We start from the raw sequence: 17,150 nt of genomic DNA on the forward strand, positions 1-17,150 counted from the left end.
ACCACATTAAAACCTCAATAAAGACACTGCTCCTCCTCCTCCTCCTCCTCCTCCTCCTCCTCCTCCTGCAATATTCAATGATTTAGCCTGAAAAACTGAAGTGCAGCTTCATGTAATTGTGGAGACTTGTCCAGGCAGCTTCTTGGCAGAGAGACGAGGAGCATCGTGCTGAATCACATCAGATTATTGTTACACTTAACTCAGCAATTTCGTTGAAGTGATCATCTTCTCTTTGTTCCACTGCGGCTCAAGTTTCCAGGCTCGAGGCTGAGACACACTCGTACAAAGTGATCTGCACTCAGCTTGAAATGTTCTTATAAAGCCTCAGATTTTAAACTGTAACTCTTGGACTAAATGTGAGTTGTGACACTTAATAATCGTGGCTCTGAATCCTGTTGCTCTGCAGGATTATTCGCACTCTCTGTAGCTGCTGTGGTTAAACAGGCTGGTTAAAAGGTCAAGAAGCGTTCAGCTTCTGTGGAGACATGCCCGAGAAAACACTGGAGCCGAACTCTCTGGATCATACAGGTCTGGGAAATTCATTTTCCTCTTGACAGCTAAAGCAGCATGATGAAAAACCTTGTAGAAACGGCGCCAAGCTGCAGCTTTGAATCATATTTAAATAGAGAAATCTTCTCCAGAAAGCAGTTTCCCACCATCAGGAACATCAACACAATAACATCAGCCTCTTAAAGTACACTAAAGCTCTGCGGTGCCTCGCTGAAATGATTTATTTCTCATCGCTCCGCTGGCTGACGGGAACTCCGCTTGGACTGACGACTGAGTATAACACCTTGTTTCTCAAAGGAGCGAAAGCACAGAGGAGAAGAGGAGCTGAGGAGAGGGGAAGGTAACACCTCGTCTGGAGGTGAGAAGAGGAGGAGAGGAGGGTCTGCAGAGAGAAAAGAGTGAAGAGGAGGATGTGTGAAGAGAGAGGAGATGGTGTGAAGGAGACGCAGAGGAGAAGAGGTTCAACTGGAAAATGACTTTCAGCAAAGTGATCAGACACAGACAGGGGAGACGAGAGGTCAGGGGTCAAAACACTCAGGTAATCATGTCGACAAGAGAGACAGAAACGTAACGTCAAAGAAAACATTTACGCCACGATTTAAAATAAAAAAAGTCACCATGATGCCTTCAGGAGATTCAGACCTCGTCCTCTGTGATGACACTGAAGGAAATCAGTTAAAGATGGACAGAAACAGTCCAACGAGACCAGAAAGAGATTCTCCTCTATCGATCAGCAGGTGGAAGTAAAACATCATCACCTAAAAGTCGACTGTACAGGTGAAACATCCATAAATCTCTGTGTTGTCACCTTCCATCGCTCGGCTTCTCGTTGTCTCTACATACATCTGTCGCTGCCATGGAGGTAAAACTGTGAGGGGTCACACGTCGGAGCAGCTACAGCGACGCTTTAACTCCTCAACAACTATAAATCTAGTGGACGCTCTCTGTTCGATTTGAACCTCGAAAGAACAAAATCAATAAACTCAGATTTTTCCAAATTAGAGGTCAGTGACGAGAAGAGCACATCTGATTTTGATTCTCATTTGTTTGATTCGATTTCAGCTGACGGAAACGATGATGACGTTTTGAGAACTTGGGTCATTTTGTGCTGCGAGGAAGGAAAAAGAAGAGAAGAGGAGGGAGGAAGATGTGTGAGAGAGATGAAGAGGAGGGAGGAAGGAGGACATGTGGAGAGAGAGAGGAAGAGCAGAGGAGAGAGAGTGAGGTGTCAGTGGTGCAATGCAGTGCTCACCACCCCACCCAGACACACACACACACACACACACACACACACACACACACACACACACACACACACACACACACACACTTGTATATTATACTTATGGGGACCTTCATCAACATAATAAACATGAAGGTATAATAAAACTATATAATAAATATAACATAAAATAAATATTTGTGTAAGTTTAATAAGTAAGTGAACATGTTCGTCTTCATGTGCGATAACACAAACATTAGTGTGTGTGTGTGTGTGTGTGTGTGTGTGTGTGTGTGTGTGTGTGTGTGTGTTCGTGGTGGAGCTCCAGGCTGACAGGCTGAGCTCTGCTGAACTTTCCCCCAGGAGGGAGCGCTCTGTCTGGGGGGAGACAGAGGACGACCATCTGGTCCCTCCGGGTGCCTGTGGAGCTTCTGCTGCACTGACTCTCAAACAGGCCTCGTCTGCACCCTGCTGGAGTGTCCTTGAGCAAGGGACGCACACTCAGTCCCTGTCAGATACGTGGCTGCTGTTGTGGAGGTGACCTCTGACCTCTTTACATTAGTGTTTTTTCACACCCACACACGAGGCAGTGAGGTTTATGGAGCGCTGTGATTGGTTGTGCAGGATTCACAGGGGTGGTTGAATTTGCATTCATTTTTGCAAGTGCGACATTGTCGGTGCTTTCATGATGACGGGCTGCTGATTGCTGTTGTGTAAGTCAGATGAAGGCTTCATACTTCTGCTGGTTGGCTGTTGGAGGACAGTGATGTGTTGACAGTCTTGTTATTCGTTTCACATCCCGTGTGTGAGTGTGAATTTGGATTTTAGACTAAAGAACGTTTCCAGGTTTGAACATTTGACTGACAGATTGTCGTCCGTCTGTTTTCAGGAGGGACTCGGGACATCGGCTCGGCCCTCACCAGGATGTGCATGAGGCACCGCAGCATCGAGGCCAAACTCCGCCAGTTCTCCATGTGAGTATAGATCTGTGTGTCGGCATCATCCTCATCTTCTGACCATCACTTCTCCCTCCACCTCCTGCTGTAACACCGTTCCTCTAGCTTCCTCCTGTCCGTCTCAATTCTTTTTTATAAGAGCAAGAAAACTTCACCTCCGTCCTCGTCTTCCTCTCTCTACACGAGTCCATTAACTCTCCCAGTGTGGAGGGAGACAGTCAGTCAGACAGAAATGAGAAGATGAGACCTCCAGTGGAGTCAGATACAGTGTAGATGGACAATGTTAACAGGAAGCAGCCAGGATATATCATGCATACTAATCATATACTGATGGACGCTCTTGTTTTGTTGCATTGACTCAGCCTCTATTCTTAACCTCAAACCAGGGACTGTTGCTCTAACAGTGTGTGTCGGTGTGTGTTTGTGTGCGTTTGTGTGTTTGCAGGGTGTTTCTGGACTGTCTGATCAACCCTCTACAGGAGCAGATGGAGGAGTGGAAGAGAGTCGCCAACACTCTCGACAAAGATCACGCCAAAGGTACAAAAAACACAGACGCACTGAAGCACAGACAACAAATGAAGATAAACACCGAGTTTATTGATGCGGCTCTTCTACTGTTGACTTTATTTTATGAGAGTGATTTGAGTCATTTTAAGAGGGTTAAAAACATAAAAAAATGCGGGACAAGGGTGATCTACAGTAAATCCTAGCTGGTGCGATGCCTTAATATAACACCAAAATCTTTATTAGTTTACTTTTTGACTGTTTTAAACTAAAATTCTTACAGATCGCACCTTTAACTACATGAAATCATCCACTAGAGTCAGCAGAGGTAGCATCTCCTTATACTCTGCAGTCACTGAAGTTTGGTTATTATTTCTGTTTTTTTAGTCATGTAGCTGTATTTTGTCTTCGTCGGACACACGTGAGTTTAATATTCGCTGCGTCAGAGTTTATTCGTCAAAACTGTTTCTGGTTCAATTTCTGTTTCCTCTGATTATCAAAAGACAAAAACCACCTCAAGCAAGCGTACACATTTTTTGCAGATTTTGCCGTTTCCATTAACATTTTTAATGCGATATACTACAAAATGCTTTATGGAAACATGGCCAGTGTGTTTTCATCTAATCTGTGTGTGTTTCTCTGCAGAGTATAAGAAGGCTCGTCAGGAGATCAAGAAGAGATCTTCAGACACTCTGAAGCTGCAGAAGAAAGCAAAGAAAGGTTTGTAATCTCCTCAATGTTTGGTCACTCATGAACTGTTAGTTATGAATTCATTCAGGCCACAGAAAGCTGAGAATGGTCAGGAATGAGTCAGACATAATTAAACTGTTAGTGGTGTTCATGAGATAATGAAGAGGTATTGAAGTGATGTAACATGATGAAGGGGAGTACGTGAAAAGATGTGAGGATTTAAAAGTTAAAATCATGTTTTTTCTCTCTTTTTCAAAAATCTGACTCCTGCGGTTTCCCATCATGCTCTGCTCTGACCAGCCGATGTATTCGGTGAGTTATTTTACACACCTGCTCGCCTGTCAGGGCTAAAGCGAAAACCTTTCTCCCTCCTCTGTCTTCACTCTCTTGTTCTTCGTTATTATGTGAGATTATTCTGGAGACAAAGCAATACTTTATGTGGTTGTTTGATTGGAATATCGCAATAACACAAAAGATGGCGCTACAAATTCTGACTTGTTTCAACATGAATGTAGCAGGTGGAGGTGAGAAGACAAGACAGAAATTTCTGGTGGTCTTTCTGTTTCTATGACACATCCAGCGCTCTGTCACACATCTGCATTCCCACATCATAAAACAGCTGCTCGGATCAGCTGAAGTATTTTCCCACGTGGTTTAGATGTTTGTGTGAGTCATACAGCTCTCAAAAAAAATAATTGTCCGGTTAAAAAAAAAAAAGATTCTCCAGAAATATTTTTGTCCACTTGGTTTCATGAAGCAAAAAAACCCCCAGAAAATTCTCTGGTAAAAAAATGTACGTTTTTTCAAGAAAAGAAAAAAAATTCAAGAAAAAAGTTTTTACGAGGAAAGAAAGGTTTTTCAAGGAAAAAAGTTTTCCTAGATAAAAATGCTTTTTTTCAAGAAAAGTTTCCCTAATAAAAAAATTGGTTTTTTTTCTAGAAAGACAAAAGACAAGCACACACAAGGCTTTGAAAAACTCACATAAAAAAATCCCTAAAAAATTCCCGAAATTTCCCAAAATTTCTTGAAAATTTCCCGAAAATTTCCCTGAAAATTTCCCGAAAACGTTCGGAAAATTTCCCTGAATTTTCCCGAAAATTTCCCTGAATTTTCCCGAAAATTTCCCGGAGTTCCCTGACAATATCCCGGAATTTCCCAGAAAGAGAAAAGAATTTCTTGTTTTTTTTAAGAGAAATTTCCCCGAAAATGTCCCAGAAATTCGCTGGAATTTTCCAGATAATTAAAAGGTTTGTTTTTTTTCCAAGAAAAAATGTTTAAAAAAATTCAAGAAAGATTTTTAGAGATTATTATCTTTTTTCCGAGAGAAATTTCCCCCAAAATGCCCCGGAAGAATAGCAATTTTTTTTTTTTTGGCCTGCAAAAGTTTTAGCAAGACACAAACTTCTTGTCAATTTCTTTTTGTAAGGCTTAAAAAAACTCAAATAGCAAAAATCCCCTAAAAGTTTCCCCGAATTTTCCAGAAAATGTCCCAGAAGAGTGTTTTTTTTTTCAAGAGAAAGAAATGCTTTTTTCAAGAAAATGAACCTTTTTTCAAGAAAGAGAAATTCTTTTCAAGACAGGCAGCGATGACACTTTTGACAAGGGAAAAACAACTTTTTGCATCACATTTAATGCCTTCATCACTTTTTGTCTCATTAGAAACTGAGCAAAAAAACAACAAACATTACCAGAATTCAGTTTTTTCCTTCTGCAAAAGTTTTGGCAAGACAAAAACGCATTCCTAGGCTTAAAAATACTCACTAAACAAAAATCCCCTAAAATGTTCCGAAAAATTTCCAGAATTTCCTGAAAATTTTCTGAATTTTTCTCAGAATTTCCCCAGAAATATCCTGGATTTTTTTGGGAAAAATCAGAAGTTCGGAGGGTTTTTTGTTTTTTCTTATTCTTATTTCTTTCTCTTTAAAAAAAACACTCTTCTGGAAGATATTCAGGGAAATTTCTCTAAAAATATTGTCTAAAAACATTTTATTTTCGGGTATTCCTGGAAGCTGTTGCGCTTACACAAATGTACAAAAAACACTCCTGAAAAAGGTTCATTTTTCTTGAAAAAATTTCAGTCTCAAGTGTCATCACTGTACCAGCCTGTCTTGAAAAGAACTTCTCTTTCTTGAAAAAAGCATGTTTTCTTGAAAAAAGCATTTCTTTCTTTTGGAAAAAAACAACACTTTTCCAGGACATTTTCGGGGAATTCCGCAACATTTTAGGGAAAATTTCACTTGAAAAAAAGAAATTAGTTTCTGTTGAAAAAATGTTTTCTTTTTGTGAAAATACAACAACATTTTGCTGGGACATATTTGGGAAAAATCCGAGACATTTTCGGGGAACTTCCTGGACATTTTCGTGGAAATTTCTCCAGAAAAAAAAACAACTTTTTTTTTTATTTGAGAAAAGTTTCTTTTAAAAAAAAAAAGAAAATTTCCGGGATATTTCCGGGAAAAATCCAGGAAATTCCCAAAAATGTCCTGGATTTTCCGGAAAATTTTTCGGAAAGAGTTTTTTTTTTTTTTTTTTCCCAAGAAAAAAATGCCTTTTGCAAGGAAAAACTTTTTCCAAGATAAAGATTTTTTCAGGAGTCTTCTTTGTACATTTGTGAAACCAAGAGCAATAGCTTGGCATTTCCAGATTTATTCCAGGAAATATCCCGTAATTTCCCAAAAAATGTCCCGGAACTTTACCAGAATTTTTCCAAGAAAATTTCACGGGAAAATTCCCGAAATTTTCCCAAAGAAATTTTCCCAAGAAAGGAAACTTTTCTGGACGACTTCCCCAAAAAATTCCCAGAAGTTCCCCGAAAATATCTCAGAATTTTCCCAAGAATTTCCCAGAAAAATGTGTTGTTTTCACAAAAAGAAAACATTTTTACAACAGAAAATAATTTCTTTTTTTCAAGTGAAAATTCCCAAAAATGTTGTTGCTGAATTTGGCCGAAAATGTCCCGGAAGATAGCATACTTTTTCAAGGAAAAGTAAACTTTTCAAGAAAAAAATATCTTTTCAATATGTATTATAATATATATTTTGCACATTTGTGAAGCTAAGTACAACAGCTTGACATTTTCAGGAATTTCTAGGATTTCCCGGAATTTTTCCTGAAAATTCCGGAAATCTACCGGATTTTTCTCGGAAATTCCCATAACTTGCTGAAATTTCCTGGACCGGAATATGCCGGAACTTTGCCAAAAATATCAGAGAATAATTGAAAAATGTTTTTAAAACAGATCAGATTTTTTAAGAGAAAACATTGTCTCTGTATACAGAGACATTTCTCCAAAAATCTTCCAGAAGAGTGTTTTTTTTTTTTTTATTTTAGGGGATTTTTGTTTGATGAGTATTTTTAAGCCTTACAAAAAGGAATGTTTTTTTGTTTTGCCAAAACTTTTGAAGGAGGAAAACACTCTTCTGGGACATTTTCAGGAAAATTCCGGGACATTTTCGGGAAAGTTTCTCTTTTAAAAAATTAATCATTTCCTCTTTTTTCGGGAAAATTCCAGGATTTTTTCGGGGAAATTCCGAGAAAAATCAGGGAAATTTTCCGGATGTTTATTGTTGATTGATATTGTTTTTCTTTAAAAAAAAAAAAAAAAATGTCTTTTTAAAAGAAAAAAAAACTTTTTTTCAAGATTTTTTTTTTCTTCTTGAAAAAACTTGTCAGAAGTTTCATCACTGTACCTGTCTTGAGAAGAATTTCTGTCTTGAAAAAAGGTATATTTTCTTGAAATATGCATTTCTTTCTCTTAAAAACACCCCCCAATCTTCTGGGAAATTTTTAAGGGAAAATCCGAGACATTTTTGGGAAAATTTCACTTAAGAAAAATAAATTATTTTCTCTTGGAAAAATGTTGTTTAAAAAAAAAAAAAAAACTTTTTGGGGGAAATTTTCGGAAAAATTCCGGGACATTTTTGGGAAAATAAATTATTTTCTCTACATGAAATGTTTTTTTTTTTCTTGAAAAAACAAAATTTTTAATGGAAAATTCTGGGGTATTTTCGTGGAAATTCCAAGAAACATCTGGGAATTTTTTGGGGAAAATTCCGGGATTTTCATTTTTTTCCAGAAAAATTGCCTTTGTTCTTGAAAAATTGCTTTATTTCAAGAAAAAAATGCTTTTTTCAGGATAAAGTTTTTTGTCCATTTCCGGGGAGAATAAAACATTTCATGTGTGAAACTATAAAAACGTTGTTCAGGAGAAAAACATTTTCCCAGAGAGAGAAAAAAAAAGTCATGTTAAACGGAACAAAAAAATTGGGGTTTTTTCGGGAAGGATTTTTTTCCAGAAAAAAAAAATCTCCAGAAATGTTTTTTTTCCAACAGAAACAAAAAGCTCAGTCATAAACAAAAACAACAAAAAATTCTCTTGTGAAAAAATCAAACACATTTTTTGAAAAAAGGAATTTCTTTCTCTCTCTAAAAAATTTTTTTTTTTCCTGATGAGTTCGTGGTCTCAATCTCTAGTTGCAAGTCTTCTTCAACACAGCATGATGTTCATTTAGTAAGTTATGGTCCCATTTATAATAAAATAGACGATAAAGTCAACAGTCCGATCAGATCAGTATGTCCTCCAGGCTCCTCCCTCCCGTCTGAATGTGGTCACCTCTCACCAGAAGATGACTCCTGTCTGGGTTTCCCTTCCTGTCTCACTCCATCTGTCATCTTCCATCTCTCATCACATTCACTTCATTCCAACACGAGTTCTTCCTCCTGTTTTCCTTCTTTGAATCTTCTCTCGTGACTCTGCGGAGGGAGTTTCCTCTCGTGCGGTAATAACAGGCTGGAGGACCGAAGCAGCTCGACCACATCTGAGGTTCCTCTGGGGTCAAACCCAGGTCCTGTTTGTTTAGTCTTAGCGGCTCGATTCAAAGCTGGAAGCCATCGAGGCGTTTGTCTGCAGGAACAACACGCTCTTGTTTCCAAACATAATAAGGCTGGTTTTAGTGCGATGAATCAGACTGGAACTACTTGTTCTGAGAGCAGAGGCTTGTTTGGATGTTTTCTTGTGGTTCTCTGCAGCTTAGCAGGCAGAGCGAAGCAATATCACCGACATGTTCACCCTCAACCTCCTCAGTCTCAGCTGTCCGTCACTGTAACGTGACAAATTTAGGCTGGTTTAAACATCAGTGTGTATTAAACCTGCTTGTTCTCTCTTATTGTATGTTGTCTGTACATTACTGTACACAACAGCCTCTTATGAAATGCTAGTTTACATCATTTTGTTTTATGCCTCTGCACCGGAGGCATTATGTTTTCGAGTTGTCCGTCTGAGGGATAAAAGTGTCTTAATCGACAATCAAAGACTAGCACAAATACATCAAACAGTATCTGACCATAACAGATTACAGACACTTGTTTTTCAAATGTATCCAAATAAAACACAAAATATTGGTGTGAGAAAATGTATTAAGTAATTTCCCAAAGACATTTGACACAAACTGATGTAATATTTGATCCATTTAGTCGCTTCAGTGTAGGTTGGATTTTGTTTCTAGTTGTTGATCAGTGACAGACGGGAGCTCTGCGATTAAAATGAAGTCATTATTTTGTGTTATTTTGTTTAAAATTCAATAACTTTATGTTTCCTTTATCTGTTCTTTTGGCTCCTAATATAGCCAACTGATTTTACATCAAACAAAGATCATGTCAGTAGTTAAATCAGTTTTCTAAAGGAAAAAGATCCAACATATTTCATATATTATTAATGATTAATCAATAATCAATTGGTAAGTTAGCCGACTATCGATTAAGGAAATGACTTAAAATTTGAATCCCTAGTCTGTCCGTTCATGAGGACCTATAGATTAACTGATTAGAATTTGGTGCCAAAGGTCAAAGGTCACTGTGACCTCACAAATCACATTTTTGACTGTAACTTAAGAATTCATTAGATAATTATAATCAAATCTGACATTCAATGTCTGATTGGATAAAATGATGAGGTTACTACGCTTGATATCCAAAAGGTCAGAGGTCAAATGCACTGTGACATCATAATTCTGCTGTTGAGCCCATTAATCATCGTGGTGGCACACAACTGTGACGAGGTATTTCTACTTTAACTTTTGAGATTTTATATCTAGAGCTGCAATTAATCAAGTAGTTGATGGATATGAAGAATTGATTAATAGTTTCAGTCTTTCAGAAGAAATTTCATACATTTGTTGCTTTTTTTTCTTGAGTTTTCGGGTTTTGGACAAAACAAACAACTGAAGACGTCACTTTAACATTTTAATTTTAATTTCAATTTACAGCATGAATCCAGGAAGAAATGCTGCTTTTAATCCTTTTATTGTTAAATATTTCTGAGGAGGCAGCCATCTGGTTTTATCATCAACCATTGTTTATTCAGGGAAAAAATGAGCTGAACAACAATATACTGAAATCATATTCGTACAGGTATGACAATAAAGAAATGATGAAGTCCAATATAAGAGCAAATAGTTTAATAAAAGCAATGACTGGCAGACGTTTCTGGCATAATAATATAAAACAATAAATCAGTATAATGACAGAAAAATAAGAGTAAATAAATAAAAACAATAAAACAGACTCTGGATGAATCAAAGCAGAAACACTGGATAACAACCATTCAACAAAACTTTATTGGGATCATCAATGAACAAAATCATTCAGTTCTGTGATGTTGAGTGTGAGCAGCCATCTTGTCAACGGTTGATTAATCTAATTAAACTAATTTAAAGTTGAACTAAGTGACTTTCAGCTTTTGTAAAATCAAACATTTACAGCGTGTGGAGTTCTGACAGAAAGAGGAAGCGGCGTCGTTAATCAACAATCTCATAAATTAGTAAAAAAACGGATCTAAAGTGAAGAGAAAATCAGGATTTCTCAGAGTTTCTACTGTTGATGTAAACACGTGTGTTGTTGTTGTAACCTGGTCATGAGGACACAGAAACACAAAGAGTAGAGAGGACAGATGAAGGAAAGAGCTGAGAAATGTGAGACTGATGTTGAATCCTGTGGGAAACCAGAAATTACATCCTCGTCCTGTGAAGAGACTCTCGGCCTGTTTTCTGTCTTCATCACCGAAGCGTCCGGCTGGAAAAGTTCAGACCGAACTGTCTTCTCCCGTCGATCGGCCCGACCACAGGACCCGGCCGTGGATCTCACTGGAGGGATGAAGAACTTTAATTACATGTTTATGTTTGTGCTGAAGTTCAGATGATGAGATTACCAAACGATGGTCGTCTGAGAGGGGGAAGCAGAAGCAATGACGATCAGACAGGATGTGATCAGTTGGTAAACTGTGGTCAGAGTTTCCTGCAGTGATTTCTCTGACATTTCTTGTTGAGAATAATCCCATGAAAAGCACCAAGTGTACAGAAAAACATCACAGAATCATGTCAGCAACAGTTAACAGTCCGTCCATCAGACTCGGACTGAAACTCAACAACTTTTGAGATCCGGCTGACCAAAAACATCCTAAAGACGTCGATTCAACATCTGTGAGGACGTTGAAAAGACGTCCGCTGGAGAGCCAGGATGAAGAATTGATTTCTAGATGTCGTTAAAACTATAAAACAATAAAAGCAGAATCTTATGAAACATTTCTGTAATTTAAAATGTGAGTACTTTGTTATCAGTTATCTTTATACAACTGACATTTATAACGTGTGATGTGTGTGATGTGTGTGTTGATGTGTGTGTGTTGGTGTGTGATGATGTGTGTGATGTGTGTGTTGGTGTGTGTGATGTGTGTGTTGGTGTGTGTGATGGTGGTTTGTTTCCAGATCGCTGCTCTCTCAGAGAAACTCTGTAATTCTTTAATGTGGGTTGATGGTCTGTGGGCGGCTGTAACTGTTGTTTTGGAGCGATCGGGTGTTTGCAGAGTGAGAACAGGCCGTTCTCTCTGTGCCTCAAGTTGTTTAGTGAATATACGATTTCACAGATAATAACGTGTCTGTGGTTCGTCTGAAGCTTCATCTGCCGCCTCGTTTCTCCTCTCTTAATGCACTGGATTACAGGTCTTTAATTAAAAATCACGCATTAAGTTTGTTACAGTCGAGTCTTTGTTGATTACAGAGTTTTCTGACTCTTTTCCTTTTGTTTAAATGAAAATAGCTTTGTTAACTTTTATGCTTCTGTTCATGTTTTTTTTTCTCAGTCTGATCTAAACTGTTTTCTCACATCTGTGAAACCAAGTGAAAAAATATTCAGGAGAAAAGAAAAAGGTTTTTTCATTTGTGAAATTTGTCAAACTGAGTGATTGTTTTTTCCTTTTTTTTTTCTTCTTTTGGCAGAATTTTTTTTCCGATTCACATGAAAAAAAAAGAAAGAAAGTTTTTCTACTCTGTTTCACGATAAAAAAAAAAAATCTCCTGGAAAAAATAATTCAGGAGGAAAAAAAACGTGTCATGTGAAAACAAGAAAAAAATTTCAGTTTCACTGATGAAAACAAAATATCTTGAAGAAAAAAAATTCAGCCTGTTTCAAAAATTGGAAAAAAAAATTTAATAATAAAAAATAAAATAAAAAAATTAATTATTAATAATAATTTAATTTTCTGGAGAAAAAGAAAAACATTTCCTGTGTGAAACTGAATGATTTGCTTTTAAAAAATTTTTTTAAGGAAAATGTTTTTTTTTACTCTGTATAAATTCCTTGAGAAAACAAAAAACATTTCATTTGTGAAACCGAGAAACTTTTTTTTCACACATGAAAAAAAAAAAATCCATGAAACAGTGAATTTTTTTCACTCTGTCTGTTTCACTCCTGGAAAAATAATTCAGGATGAAAAAAAATGTTCGAAAACAACAAATTTTTTTCCCCCGGGATTTTTTTCTATGAAAAAAAAATCCTGGGGGAAAAAAATTTGTTGTTTTTTTTTTCATGAGAAATTTTTTTTCTCGTGAAAAAAAATTTCATGAGAAAATGAAAAACATTTCATGTGTGAATTTTTCTTTGTAAGCAGAAAGTTTCACAAAAAAATAAAAAAAAATCTCCTGAATAAAAAAACATTTCATTTGTGAAAACAAGATAATTTTTCACTTTGGAGATATTTTTTTTCACAATAAATTACAGGAGGGAAAAAAATGTACAAGCAAATGAAATTTTTTAACAGGGGAATTTTTTTCAATCTGTTTCACACATCTGAAAAAATCATTTCTGGAAAAAAAGATAAACATTTCATGTGTGAAACCAAATGTTTTTTTGTCAGAAGTTCCACTCAGTTTCACTATGGAAAAGAAAAACTTCTGAAAAATTGAGAATTTTTTTTTCACAAAAAACACCAGGAGGAAAAAAAGTATGAAAGCAAATTTTTTTTTGTTTTTTTTCAGGGGGATTTTTTTTGCTCAGTTTCACACATGGAAAAAAATCCTCCAAGAAAAGAAAAAAAACAACATTTCATGTGTGAAACGTGTGAAATGTTTTTTCCCTCAGAGAAAGACCATGAAAAAAAAATTCCCCGTGAATTCAAATTCACTGAAAATTAAGGAACTTATAAATATTATCCTGGCAAAACTTTCTTTTCCACCAGCTCTCAGGTCATAAACATGAGAGAAAACACAGACTCAGAAAATGGATCACCAGAAGAAAAACATCTTCACTTGGCCCTCAGGGCTTCCGTAGCTCTGACAAGCTTTATTTTAGTTTGTCATGTTAGAAACAAACTTTATACACGAACCTTAGAAATTAAAATAATGTATTTTCTTTGTCTTGAAAAATAAGTGAAGTTTTGGTGTGTTGACCTGAAATGTGGTTGATTATGATTGAATAATTGTCATTTTTGGATTTTATGTAATTATAAATGTGTGTGTGTGTGTGTGTGTGTGTGTGTGTGCGCAGGCCGCGGGGACCTGCAGCCTCAGCTGGACAGCGCCATGCAGGACGTCAATGATAAGTATCTGCTGCTGGAGGAGACGGAGAAGCAGGCGGTGAGGAAGGCGCTGGTGGAGGAGAGGAGTCGCTTCTGCTGCTTCGTGTCCATGCTGAGGCCCGTCGTGGTCAGTCCCACACCCAGACCTCCACACAGCAGCAGCTCCGTGGCCTTTACACTGACAATAATTTACCTTCTGAGAAAACTCCTGTAGTTGTGACCCAAACATTTGCCGCGTCTCCTAAACATGGCTGAATAAACACCGTCTGTGCGGCGGCTCGGCCGCCAGGGTGACGTAGTTTTGGAGCTGAACTTGAAGCCTGTTGTGTTTGTGTGTCAGGAGGAGGAGATGTCCATGTTGGGGGAGATCACTCACCTCCAGACTCTGACGGACGACCTGAAGGCGCTGACCATGGACCCACACAAGCTGCCCGCCTCCAGCGAACAGGTACGACCGTCTGAACTGGTTTTGTTCAATCTACTGAGTAAATATTTGAGAAGTGATGGAGCAGCTGTTTGACGTCGTTGTACATCGTACCACCAGTTTTTTTCTTTTCAAACCACCCCACATGTTTTTACTGGTGTAAACACTACGAGAGACCACATGAAGGAGAACGAAAGAGATTTTGAGAAAAGAAGTGGAAACACTTTCAGACGGAAGGTTGTTCTCCAATTTGTTTCACACATGGAGACAAAATATCCTGAAGAGAAAAAAAAGGTCTCACAAAAAAAAAAAATTCTCCTCAATAACAAAAAACATCGAGGTGAACACAAAACATTTCATCTGTGAAACCGACTGGTTGTTTTTTTTTTTTTTTGGCGGAAACTTTTTTTCACACATGAAAAAAACATCCTTGAAAAAAACATTTAATGAAACAGTGACTTTTCTTCACTGTTTGACAGAAAAAAAATCAACTGTAAAAACCACATGAAGGAGAAAGTGAGATTTTGAGAAAAGAAGTGGGAACACTTTCAGACAGAAGTCATCGTTTTTATTAAGACAATGTAATATAATAATAAAGTTGAGAGATCCTAGTCAGCAGAAACATGTGATACTTTACACTCGAAGCGGCCTGTTGTGGTACGACGTTCACAAAATATTCTGACTTTCTTTTTCCCAATAATAAAACTTTTATCTCTGAATATCACGACTTAACTCTGGAAATAAGAGATTGAAACCAGCATCCATCGTTGTTTTGTCAGCAGGAACATTTTTGGTAATTTCTCAGGGAATCATGTTTGGAAGAAAGTCAGGAGTATTTAGGTGGCTGTTGAGCCTTCGGCGGAGGTATACACTCTACTGAACACTCTCTCTCTCCAGGTGATCGTGGACCTGAAGGGCTCTGATTGCACCTGGTCCTACCAAACTCCGCCCTCGTCACCGAGCACCACCGTATCCAGGAAGTCAAGCATGTGCAGGTTGGTTACCATGGCTACAGCAGACTGCAAAAAAACCTCCCAGAGGAGCTGAATGTTTCATCTTTCATCCTGCCTGTGCTCTGCTGCCCCCCTGTGGTCCAGAGGTGGAACTGCAGCGGTTCAAGGACACGAACAAATCAGAGTCACTGATTTCTGATCAGTTTAACAACATTTCAGATCAATATTAGAGGAAGACGTAGCCTCCTGTCCGCTGTAACCCTCCTCCTCTTCCTCTCTCCGCCCTGCAGCAGCCTGAACAGCGTGAACAGCAGCGACTCTCGCTCCAGCGGCTCTCACTGTCACTCCCCGACCTCCCACTTCCGATACCGAGCCTCCTCCTCCTCCTCCTCCTCGGTGCTCCCCCAGCAGACGCCGGCCCGCCTCTCCTCCGTCTCCTCCCACGACTCCGGCTTCATCTCTCAGGACGCCTTCCAGTCCAAGTCGCCCTCACCGATGCCTCCGGAGAGCTCGCAGGTGAGGAGACACCTGTGGATGCAAACACTCGCTGTCCTCTCTGTTATGTTCTGATCCACTCCTCTTCCACCACCGAGGTCAGAACATCCCCACAGGTTGCTAGGAGACTGTGTTCATTATCTGGAAGCTGCTCTGTGTGTGTGTGTGTGTGTGTGTGTGTGTGTGTGTGTGTGTGTGTGCTGAGTCACCTGGCTGTCACAGGGTCTCCTGCAGACAGACGTCATGCTCACTTATTCTCTGCAAAGTATAATAATCTGTGGTTCAGAAGGAAACCGGCTTGACCCGAGTTAGTGCTGCAACTAACTAACTCAGCTAACCTTTAATTTGTGGCACCGTCCCAAAACAGCTCACTCATCAGTTAACTGCAGTTATGATTACTGAAACATGTCGGTCAGTTATCACTGAAGTGTTTGTACGGTGATCAGAGCCACAGAGGATCGTGTTGTAACTTATCGAGGAGACGCTGACGTAGAGTCACCGGATGAAGAACATTTAGAAAACAGCTGTTTGTTCTGTCTCAGCTTCAGCGTCTCATCCCACCTGCTGAACCTGCTGCTGCTTCATTCACCACCACTCCTCCTCTTCTTCCTCCTCCTCTCCTTCTTCTTCTTCCTCTCCTCCTTCTTCTTCTTCTTCCTCTTCCTCTCCTCCTTCTTCTTCTTCCTCCTCCTTTCTGCTGCTTCTACCTTTTACCTGCGGATTCTTCTGCTTGTCCGACTCTGATCTGGACTTCTTCACAGTTTCTTGTTATTAACGTGCTCCCTCTGCTTCTCCTCTTCCTCTTCTCCTCTTCTCCTCCTCCTCCTTATTATTAACGTGCTCCCTCTGCTTCTCCTCTTCCTCTTCTCCTCTTCTCCTCCTCCTCCTTATTATTAACGTGCTCCCTCTGCTTCTCCTCTTCCTCTTCTCCTCTTCTCCTCCTCCTCCTTATTATTAACGTGCTCCCTCTCCTCCTCCTCCTCCTCCTCCTTGTTATTAACGTCCTCCCTCTGCTTCTCCCTGTCTCTTTGTCTTCTCGTCTTCCTGGCTGCCCTCTGTGTCTCTGCTTTGCATGGCTCTGCTGCCTGCTGGTCCTGTGCTTCTCCTTTATCTGCTCAGTCTGTCAATGAGGAGCCTTCCTCTTCCTCCTCCTCCTCTTCCTCACCCTCACACAGCTCTGGGCTACAACAGGTGAACACACACACACGTCTGTGACACACACACTCCTGTGTTTTATGTTTCCTATCACGACCATCATCTTTGATTTCTGAATTGTTTTTCTCATCCACTCGCCCTCAGTTGTCAAACGGTTTTGACCATCACGCTGCCCTCTGTCTGCACGGAGTGGTACTGCAGGCCCAGGACACCCACCTCCTCCACCCTCCATACTTCACCTCCTCCTCCTCCTCCACCACCACCTCCCCCATGTCCTCGCCCTCCTATTCGTCTGTCTCTCCCACCTGGCCGTGGTCTCGCTCAGGCTCCGGCCAATCAGGAGAGTTCCTGCCTCTCGGATTGATCCCGTCGTCCAGAGTCCCGTCCTGGAAGG

The 17,150-nt window shown here is 39.3% G+C and overlaps 1 protein-coding gene across 4 annotated transcripts in view; it reads left to right on the forward strand.

Moving 5' to 3' along the window:
- Positions 1 to 17,150, forward strand: part of LOC311272736 (protein MTSS 1-like) — a 54,624-nt gene that overhangs the window by 29,668 nt on the left and 7,806 nt on the right. Inside the window, exons 4-13 of one of the 4 annotated variants that reach the window (XM_084379347.1) lie at positions 2,622 to 2,706; positions 3,134 to 3,225; positions 3,838 to 3,912; positions 4,183 to 4,194; positions 13,699 to 13,856; positions 14,070 to 14,177; positions 15,051 to 15,148; positions 15,397 to 15,622; positions 16,721 to 16,792; positions 16,901 to 17,149. In XM_084379347.1, coding sequence (XP_084235473.1) covers positions 2,622 to 2,706; positions 3,134 to 3,225; positions 3,838 to 3,912; positions 4,183 to 4,194; positions 13,699 to 13,856; positions 14,070 to 14,177; positions 15,051 to 15,148; positions 15,397 to 15,622; positions 16,721 to 16,792; positions 16,901 to 17,149 — 1,175 coding nt within the window. The remainder of the gene's footprint in view (positions 1 to 2,621; positions 2,707 to 3,133; positions 3,226 to 3,837; positions 3,913 to 4,182; positions 4,195 to 13,698; positions 13,857 to 14,069; positions 14,178 to 15,050; positions 15,149 to 15,396; positions 15,623 to 16,720; positions 16,793 to 16,900; position 17,150) is intronic. The other 3 variants (XM_084379349.1, XM_084379348.1, XM_084379350.1) reach the window with 3 other exon arrangements.

This window comes from Pagrus pagrus (genome assembly GCF_965226575.1).
Source record: "Pagrus pagrus genome assembly, chromosome: 17".
NCBI lineage: Eukaryota > Metazoa > Chordata > Actinopteri > Spariformes > Sparidae > Pagrus > Pagrus pagrus.